We start from the raw sequence: 10,552 nt of genomic DNA on the forward strand, positions 1-10,552 counted from the left end.
ATATAGATAGATATATAATAAAAGATGGACAGCAAAATGTACAGATAAGTCAAAAAATGTCTTTTGCATCTTTATCTTAAAAAAAATATATACTTTTTTCATGTCAGTCAATTCTGAGAAAGCGCTCATTCTTTTTTCAGTCACCTTTGATTGATTTGAATCAAATGCATAATGTATAAACGTGCTTTTCTCTGATATCTTATATTTCCTCTGTCCCACCAGCCTGCGATATGAATGTCCATAATCAGTGTGTTATGAATGTGCCCAGCCTGTGTGGAACTGATTACACTGAAAGGAGGGGGCGTGTTTTTCTCAAGTGTGAGGTCAGCGGAGATAAACTGCAGGTCACAGGTAGGCCTCATAACCCTTCATAGACTCTTAATGAAATGAGCTTATAATGCAGAGGGGATGTACCTGAACCGACAGATTTATACTAATGTGTCACTCCACATCAAATGGGATGAGGGTATAGATGGTTGCAGACGCTATTGCTCTGGTTCAATTGCAAGCGTGGATCAATCTCAACACTTTACCCTTATTGTCAATAATCTCTGATTGCCCACTTTCACACACACACATTCACTGTCTATCCCCGCTGCCATTACCTGAATTGAACCATCCTCATTAATTCTGCCTCAACTCGGCCTGCATCTGACGCACTGTGTCGAACTTCTAGCTACATAACTAGCCTTGAGACTATCGCCTATCAGTATGCCAAAAGCCTGCTCGCTTCTGGGTCATAAATCGATAAAGTTTCTCCTGTTTAACATTCTGCTGTAAGAAACGATTCACAGTTTCGACACATTTGGAAGGCAATCCCAAACCAAATATGTAGTCCTGCAGTGGTGTGTGTGGTCTGCTGCGTAGGCCTTGTGTTGATACTTTATTTAAACAGTCACGACTCGCTCTGCGTTTGCTGGATTTTCTATGTAACTGAATTGTCTCTGCAAAGCAAATTCAAGGCTTGATTTTATTAATTTATGTCCAGTCAGAATTACACACAGACAGGATCTGAGTGTTCTCCTTGTGAACAGGGTCATGGCACTATAATTATATGTCTCACTATTATTCATTTGAAGGCTGCTTTACATGATCATGTCACTGGCTGTTATTGGTGATGCATCTGGTTTTAAAGAAACATCTGTTAAGCTTATTAACAGATGTGATATATTGTTGATAACATTTCCTTAGTGCAATATATTAAATATTGATGACATGTTCCATAAACCTTCTGAAGGGGAAATTGTTTCTTGCAGCCATTTGTTATGATTATGTTAGCAGGCAAAAAAATAGCAAGGTGAGAAAGATACAGTACTGTGCAGAAGTCTTGACTCTAGCAGCCTGTCAGCATAGAACATAATTTGTTTTCATTTATTTTGTTGAATCTATGAAAAATGCCAAAGACAACACAGTTTGAGAGGCTTGAAACAGTATTACTGCACCAACAAGGTGATTCCCAAAGAGCTATTAGCTGAAAACTTGCCATATCCTGGCATGTTATGGAGTGTGTCTTTAAAAAAAACTGAGGAAACTGGACAAGTGAAGGTTAAAAGTCTTTGTCTGTGTGCTGTTTGTCCCGTCTTACTGCCATCACCCTTCACCGTTCAGCGGCAGATCACCGCCCCTCCCTGAGCCTGGTTCTGCTGGAGATTTCTTCCTGTTAAAAGGGAGTTTTTCCCTCCAGCTATCGCCAAGTGCTTGCTCAAAGCGGGTCGTTTGATTGTTGTAGTTTTCGGTGAATTATTGTAAGATATTTACCTTACAGTTTAAAGTGGCTCGTGGCAACTTTTTATGATTTATCTAAATAAAACTGAATGAAAAAAACATTTAAAAAGAAGATGTGTCAGACATAAAGACTCTGAGTATCTGAAAATCATGTTTTTAAGAAATAAAAAGTCCAGAAGACATGACAGGACCTGAGAGATGCATCTGGCTCTTAAGTTGATCCATTTATTGTTGACAGAAGGCTCATCATAAATGGTCTCAGTGGAAGGGTGCCTGCCAAGAAGTCATTCAGACAGGAGAAAAGACTGAGGCATGACAAATGAGGAGCAGCTCAAGATTTTGTCATTTTTAGTGTCACACCAGTCTAGGATAAAGATTCATGTCTCTCAACATCATGCAGTAAGTTGTCTCTACACATAAAAATGTCTCAGGGTTAAGGATGGAAACTTACTAAAATATAGCAAATCCATTATGAATGTCACTTATCAATTCCTTATTGAGAGTCAACACCAACTCTAAGCAGCATATCAAAGACATTAGAGTTATGCAAATTAATTGCATGCTGTGTGGTCAATTGTTTGTGCATGTTGGAGGTATTTCCCTCTTTGTTGTGATCAGTGTTGGGGTTGTTACGCAAAAAAAAAAAAAAAAAAATCCCTACCGTAATGAGAACACACATATGATCTTTCTCTTAGTATTTAGGTATGAACACAAAGCCAAAAAACAGCAAAATTAAAAACCAGCACAAAGAGACTTAAACGCGATCGGTTCAGTGATTCTACAGCAGAAACATGAACAGGTAGAAATGGAGGTTGTAGCCCGATTTCTGTTGAAGTTCAGGGTCTGACTGCTGGGCTGGGGTCGGCATTCACTTAGCTTTCACATGACTCTGGGCTCTTGGATAGCTTAGCATTAGCATACTGTCTGGTTAGCGTAGCGTTAGCAAGCTTTCTGTGCAAAGAGTCATAGTTTTGTTAGCAGCATAATGCAGCTGTTTCTGCCTTGAAGGCAGTTTACACTTTAGCATTGCACTCTCGTCCGTGTTTGCTATGAAAATAAAAGCACTGATAATATTCATGCTTTAGACTGCGGCTCTATTTTTCTTCACTAACACACGAACTGAAATCAGCTGATTGCAGTGCAAGTGGAAGTGGAATCATAAGCAGGATTAATATGCAAGCAGAGTAACAATTCCAAGGATTGCCATCCCTACTCAGGATGACACATCTTGAGCACAGGATTGTTAAAAAAAAGAAAAAAGGTTTTTGACCTCCTGCGAAATCTATTTCCTACTTTTTCCACCAGCTGGTGTCATTTTGTGTCAGTCTATCTGCGTTTCTCTCTGTGTCTGTGTTTGACAAAGTATATAATAACACAGTATATCCAACCAGACAGATACATAACTGTCTGACTACAAATAATTCACAACCATAAAAGACAAAGTTATTAAACTTTGTATCCAGGTGTGCAGTAGTGATCAAAATGAATGCTGGGTTTGAAGACAGTTACAGTCTTACTTATGAGTACTGAGTAAAGAAAGCTGAAATAAGGGGTCAAAAGGGTTGAAGCCCCTTCCGACTTTAGGCCTCCTGTCCAATTTTTCTCTCTCTTTGCTTTTTAGAGTGATCCTATCACAAGATAATCTCCAGTTTCTATATAATTTATGTGTTTATTTGTCTTTTGCATGACTGGGCTAGCCAATTTCCAAATATAAACAGCATGCAACAAGATGAAGTGTTTTCGTTTATAAATAACAAATCATTTCAGTTTTCAATTGTTGTATTTGCAGACAGCATAAAATAATCCTTTCAGAGCAAATAATGTCTGACCAGCTGCTGTAGCTAAGCTGAGATAATTTCATACGTAATCTGTCAAATGTATTTGCTGTTACATTCACAACTAAATGTGGCACAAAATGAACACTGTTAGATGGTGTTAGATGCTGCCATTTGTGCAGATTCTTCAGTGTTCAGTATGCAGCTGTTCTGGGATGTGTGGTCCTAATTGTGCATTACTGAACAAAACTCTGTTATCAACAGGGACAGTTTGTACCAGCTTAATAATAATGATGCTAAATGTAGAAGAATAAAGGGGAGCAAAAATAGGTTTTTATACCATTCTGTGCAAAATATAAGACAGCAAAGGAATGGTTAATATTGATTTTCAGCTCTTTATGTAAAAGGTTATAAAAATAGTGCACTGTAGACAGTGAACAGTTGCCCAACTGTGCAGTCTATAATGAAAAAAGAAGAACCCAGCAGTGTGTGTGTCATGTAGGAACCCATTTTGTGTTGTATTTCAAGGCATGCTGTAAATCCCCTGGCTGAAATGATGCATTAGCACATTAGCTAGAACAATAGAGATGGCAGGGAGTTGACAGCAGCCACACATAATCACTGAATTAACTGGCTAAAAGGGGTCAGTGCATTACAAGTCCCTGCTGAACTTCACTGACATTCACTTATCAAATTAACACTAGAAGAAACAGGGTCAGCGTTGGCAGGGAAATGGTGCAAATGTTAGGGAATATGTTTTGAGTGAGGAACAAAATTAATTGGATGGTTATATCTTTTCTGTGCTTATCTAAGTGTTATCTAAGCACAACTGTACTCATTTTTTTGTTTTGCTTTCCTTGGCTAAAAATAGAAAAAGGAGCAGATGGTCATTTTTCTCCTCCTATATACCTATATACCAATATAAATCAATGATTATGATGGATGTGGACTAATTTCATGCAAGATAATGCAAATACCTGGCTTTGACCTTTGGCACTATTAGTAGAATTATTGCAGTTTATAGTAGTAATACACTTACCTGCTGGGTTAAGCGTTGGGATTTTAGGACTCTAATTAATCATTTGGATGCAAAAAAAAAAGTGTGACATAAAACATAAAGTACAACTATACCCATGAATAACCAAGATTAGGTTTATTCATTCAAGATCGCTCTGCTTCTTATGCTTCTCGCGCTCCTTCTCGCTTTTGCACATTCAGTCTCATCTGGTTGCCAAATTCAAGAAAGGATAATAATATCCTGCTGGCATTTTTGGCCGCAGCTCCTTCAGAAGCATTTTAGTCCAGTATTTCTTTCATTTTTGTTGAAATCTGCACTGCCAGCGTATCTCAAGATAATAAAAGGTGGATTGTTTCGCACATTTTCACACATACTATATGCACTGTGTGTGAAAACGCCTGCTAATTTTAAGCTTACATGCGTTTAAGAGCTCACGAGTGTGCATGTGTCTACATCGGGAACAGGAAACCACGATTATCACCTCTAGCTGCATTTCATTTGACTCTCGGCCTTCCGAGGCACATACGATCAAATTCCTGATGTGGACTCGGTGAGTTCAAATTTGCATGTGATCTCTGGTTAGCTTTAGTGTGTGCATGTGTGTTTGCGTGTAGGTGTATTTCTGTAGAACTGCTGTACCAGCCTGCAGCCCACTCAAGCCAGATTGCATTGCTGATTACATTAGCTGCTGTAGATGCCCCGCAGACAGCCTGCCAAACAGAGTCCTGTTACAGCCAGTCAAAAAGTTTACAGAGAAGGTGTAGCAGACAGCTGGGAACAATAAAGTCCACATCATTTTCACATGCATCATTCCACACAGAAATATGAGTGTTTACAGACTGGTGTGTAGGTAGTAGGTATATCTTCTGAAAGCTTCATAAAACAAATTCCCTACATTGTTGTTAAATGTTAAAAAAAAAAAGGTTGTAAACATTTTGGAAAGTACATCTTATAGATAGAAGTTGAGTACATTTTTTCACTTTTTTCTCTCTTTTTCTTTTTCCTGTAATTGGGAGGGGGTCAGACTCGTTCTATTGTTCTTAATATACACAACATATTTCCCTAGATCCCTTTATTCAAATGAGGGTATTTGGTTAGAGGCCTTTTTTAAAATAGATGCAGCTGTGTGTGTTCACAGTTTTTGCTTTTTCATATACATTTGCCCCACAAATCAGCAGCTTGGTTAAAACTGCTCTTACATGTAAAACATGACTAGAGTTGGAATGGGCAGAATTAGTAGCGTGCGATGGTGCCTTTAAGTGGAGAAGGAAAACTTGATTTCCTGTGAGTGGATAATGATTAGTGTTAGAGTTCTTACACAGTGTGCTGTGATTGAAGAGTTTCTCCAATTTCCTTGAAATTGGCCGGAGCCAAAATGTTCAACAGGAAGTGGCATAGATGCCAAGGGAAGCAGCTGTGCTTTAAGCAGATCAATGAAGTCACACATAAACCTGAGTAATAATAACAATATGAATAATAAGAAGAATAAAATGAGTCATTTCATACCAGCGAGAGGTGTTTGTGCAGTTTGCAGAAACATGCATGAGCTGTTAGAGTGTGTTTTGTCAGTTGGAGCAAAATAGAGAAAGGGATATGGTGAGGAAGACAAAACGAGATCTGTTTCTCTGGTGAAGGACAGAGATAACCCACTAACCTTGTTTTCTGCCTCTTATTCCTGCACATAGCTCTCCTCTGTTAGTTGGCTCTGAGACAACAACAACCCTCCTGTTTTTTTATTTTCAGCAACCTTATTGTTCATTGATTCTCTGCAAATTTTTCCAGAGTTGGAGAAGTCTTTTGGTAGAGAGCCCTTTGCCGTACATTCATTTTTCTGCTTGTTTACTGTGCACGAATGTAACAAATGAATGGGGTCAAACTCGGTTCAGGCTTAGCAAATTGACTCTGAAGTATCACTTGGGGACGCTTAACCTCATTTCATCCTTCAACAATATGTACTTTTACCCGCTGCGATCATAATAACTCAGTCAGTGACTAAAAATTGGCTTCACTCTTATCATTACATCTATCGATCTAAGCAGTATATAAATACTGAAACTCACAGGAATTCCCTTCATACTTTTGCCAGACTTTAAGATACTCCTACTAGTTGGTGTTTTGTTTGAGGATTGCTCCTAATCTTCTCCTGTTAGTTTGCTACTGATACACATAATACATATATATGTATACATAATGCAGCCCATACATTGTTCAAAACACTGCTCACACTGCAGTAAACAGCTGACACTGAGAGGAGACTCCAGACAGACTGTTGGAGGATGTTCTGCAGAGGCCGACTGTCTCATAACCTGATAGTTATGAATGACATATGAGTAACCTGATTACTGATTACATCCCTGGAAACATTAAATTAATAATACAAATTGCATTCAAGCAGGTGTGTCCTTAGTTTTGGTCTTGTAGGGGTCAGTTAGTCAGTAGATTTAAGAAAAGAATGCCAGTAATGAGCAACAGTACATTAGACATTCTTAGTCTTTCAAATATAAAACCAGATATTTACTCTACAGAGACAGCACAAGTTTAACTCTGGGTAATTATTACATTTCAGTTTGGTTCCCATGTTGACTTACCCAATTCTTCAAACTAGCATCATTCACCACCCCCCTCACCTTCCTTTTATCTTTGCTTTAACTTTCCCATTAGACTTTTGTGTCTCCTTTCTTCGAATGTGCCTCTGCTAGTTGTTACATTATACCTGCTGTAGGAGTTTACATGTAGGTGCATTGTAGGTGTGTGTAGGTCAGATTGGCAGCGGAGGCTATAAATGTGGGTGGATCAGTGAAGCCAGATTTGACTTGTTGAACCTTGGAGGTGTAGTTACACTTTACAGTAATCGAGAAAAAAAATTCACCCTCGATGTTGTTAACGTCTTCTAGCTGATGGAGCTGCAGTTGCTTTTGCACTTTTCTTTTCCTGTTTCTGCTTTTGTGGTTTTCTCAATCCTGATAATGCTTGCCAAAAATAGACAGCGTGAGGTTCAAATGAGAGCCTGACAGTACTGCTAAAATTCATTGGCCCTTCAACCATAAAGGAAAATACAAATTATTTAAGCATGTATGTAGTTTCTGGGTTCATGGTCAAGTTGCCAAGGAGACATGAAGTGACCCAGTGTATGTGTATTAGTGATAGCTTATAGTAATAGTCACTCTGCAGTTTTGTGCACACTGATGGTTTCTAAAAGTTTTCCTGTCACATTTTGGATATTCGTTTGCCAATATATTCTGCACAGTGTTCCACCAGTTTTGTAGTACATCCCCTTTCTTACCTTTTCTTCTCAGTGATCAAACTCAATTAATTAGTAAAATGTCAAAATAAAAGTCCATTCTGGTTAAAGTGTTCACCCTCACCTGTTCATTCGAAATGATTAAACACAAGACTTTACTCTGTGAATCCAAAGAGGCCTTGCTGGAAGGCACAGTTAGGGTCGGATCAAAGCTCTGTCTGAGTTCTGGCGGAGGTTACGCCAGAACTGCCCAACGACAAGCTGCATCCACTCTGCAGCATTTTCTTCGAGTAATTTCCATTTCTTTGTACTGTCTGAGTCATTCTGCAGAAAACCCAACGAGTTCTTGCCAAGAGAAAATTTACTTTAAAATCCCGCTATTAAACTTTCCCAGTGAATCAGAGCTAAGATGGAGCAGCTGACAGCACTTGTGATGCTAGCCTTGCCAGCGTTTTTCCACTGCAGGGTGTTGGCCACTGGGCCAGCAGTGTTTCCTGCCTGAAGATTGTGCAGTGAGCTCTTTGGCTGTACAGCTATGTCCTTGTAATGAAGATATGCACAATCTGAACAGTACGATGAATATATTATCGTTTGAAACAAACTTCACAGCTCTTTTAGCGCCCATTATGTTTTCAAGTTTTAATAAATGCATTGCATTCGCTGAGATAATATCCTCACTCATCAAAGTAGTAACAAGCACAGGCATTCAAATTTATGTGGCGTGCTTGTGCAAGATTACATTACATTTTTTTCAGGCCACTTTGTAAATACCGGGCTTTCAAGGTACAGAGTTAGACACACTTAAGGGACATTTGCTCAGGGAGGGTTTGCACACAGTGTTTACACTAGGAGGTGAAGAACAAACATGGCTGGCCTAATTTTTAGTCGGGTCATCCTGCTTCAGCCGAAGACAAGGGTCTGTGCGTCTCTGTAGATGGCTTCGCAAAGTAAATAAAGACTTGAAAGACTGTGGCTTACCACAGCATAATATTGGGTTGTTGTCATATCCATGCACACTCTCTTATAATACGCTCTTTATTTGTGAATCATAGCTTTGTAGATCGTGGAGGTAGTGCTGTTCCAGCGGTTCTGGGGGATTAAAAAAAACAAACACAGCAACCGAACAGATCAAAAATCAAATTTGGGCCAACACCGTTGTGCCAGATTAAAGCTAAGCTAAACTAGACTAAACTGTCATCACAAACAAATTTAAGTTATTTATTTCAATACTGTAATCAGAGGATTTACAGTAATCACTCAAAATCAGCAAGAAGAGGCAAGTAGAAGCAGCTGTTTACAGTTTGCAGCGGCCTCTCTTCACTTCCCTGCTGTTTCCTGTCTGTCTTTGAATCCTTGCGATAGGGAAAGAATCTAATTAGAGTCAAAAGTTTTGTTTACGAGCATGGAAAGTCAGCAGGCTAAGAAACCAAACTCAGTGGCGACTTTTGTCTGTGTTTCTATTGATCTCACTTTTCCCTTTTCGCTAATATTACAGCATACACTAACAGTAATTGCATCCAGTGCATCCAGAGTAGGCACACGTCTTAATAGTGCATTATATGGATATTTTAAAAAATGGGCAGAACTGAAGCCATGGATAACGTAATGATGAATGTATATAACTAAAAAAATAGTCCTTTTTTTATTGTTTGCATTGTAAGTTTAGTTGTTCTGGCTTCTTAACCTAAAGCTTCGTTTTTCTGAAACAAACAGTTGCTGACAAACAGTCATGAATGGAAATTTGGTTGAAGTTCTGGAGGAGGTTTTCCTGATTGCATTGAAACCGTTGCTTTAAATCATCTTGTGCAGCTTGCTTCTGTCCTATTAATGCATAAATGCACACACAGACTCTCTCCTTCCTTCAGTGTCTCTCCGGACCTCGGAAAACAGCTGAACTTTGTTGCTCCGGGATTTGTGCTGCTAGACTCCCAGGAGTCATGTCATTGGTATTCCCAGTGTGTTTGTCGGTGTCCTGCCTCAACTCCCTCCTCTCAGCATGTGCACACTCCCTCCACACCATTTGAACATATGGCTCTGCTTTTCATCACATCAGTTGTTGCTTGTTTGGTTTTTCTTATCTGGATTTTGCGCTCTTGGTTTTGTTACGGTCTGTAGAACAGAAATGGGCAGAAGTGGTTTTTGAAAGGAAACATGCATATTTGCACACGGATGCAGTTTTCAGCTCACTTGGACTTACACAACAACAACAAAAACTATCACAGCTATTTGGCCCAAGTAGGTCGAGTCTGTTTCATAAGTAGTCATCTAGCGTTTAGTGTGCAGCAAGTTTTCTAACAGTGCAACTGAGAAAATCAATAATGAAATCCAGCTGAGGCAGAGAAAACAGAAGGTGCACTCATCGTATGAGAAAAGAGACAACTAGAAGATGCAAAATCATGCTAAGATTACATAAAATGCAACATTTTACAGATGGAGGCCCATCCAGGTGTAAAACAACAAAGGTGTTTATATATTTGATATTTCATTTCAAATGTAGTTTCCCTTCAACTAACAGATTTCTACAACTCAGCAAAAAACTCACTCAGAATTTAAGACTACTCACATATCTGGTTTGTTTTGTGGCACACAGTTGTGTGTGTGTGTGAGCTCTGTGCCTGCAAAGCTCAATTAGACAGTCTAGAATGCCCCCTACTGGTCAGGACTGGAAGTACACTTCAGGTGCTTGTTCGTATAAGTAGTGTGCAAACCTATAATGTTGTGGACAAAGCAGAGCTAAAATTCAGACACACAGTTTGTCACATATATAAATATTAAATATCATCATTCCCCCCC

General features: G+C 39.1%; 1 protein-coding gene across 2 annotated transcripts in view; it reads left to right on the plus strand.

Annotated features, from left to right (window-relative positions):
* Nucleotides 1-10,552, plus strand: part of prkcaa (protein kinase C, alpha, a) — a 140,321-nt gene that overhangs the window by 78,973 nt on the left and 50,796 nt on the right. For both annotated transcript variants that reach the window (XM_005736288.1, XM_005736287.1), the window contains one exon: nt 223-351. In XM_005736288.1, the coding sequence (XP_005736345.1) occupies nt 223-351 (129 nt within the window). The remainder of the gene's footprint in view (nt 1-222; nt 352-10,552) is intronic.

This window comes from Pundamilia nyererei, unplaced genomic scaffold (genome assembly GCF_000239375.1).
Source record: "Pundamilia nyererei isolate P.nyererei 1_Seehausen unplaced genomic scaffold, PunNye1.0 scaffold00068, whole genome shotgun sequence".
In the NCBI taxonomy this organism is placed as follows: Eukaryota; Metazoa; Chordata; class Actinopteri; order Cichliformes; family Cichlidae; genus Pundamilia; species Pundamilia nyererei.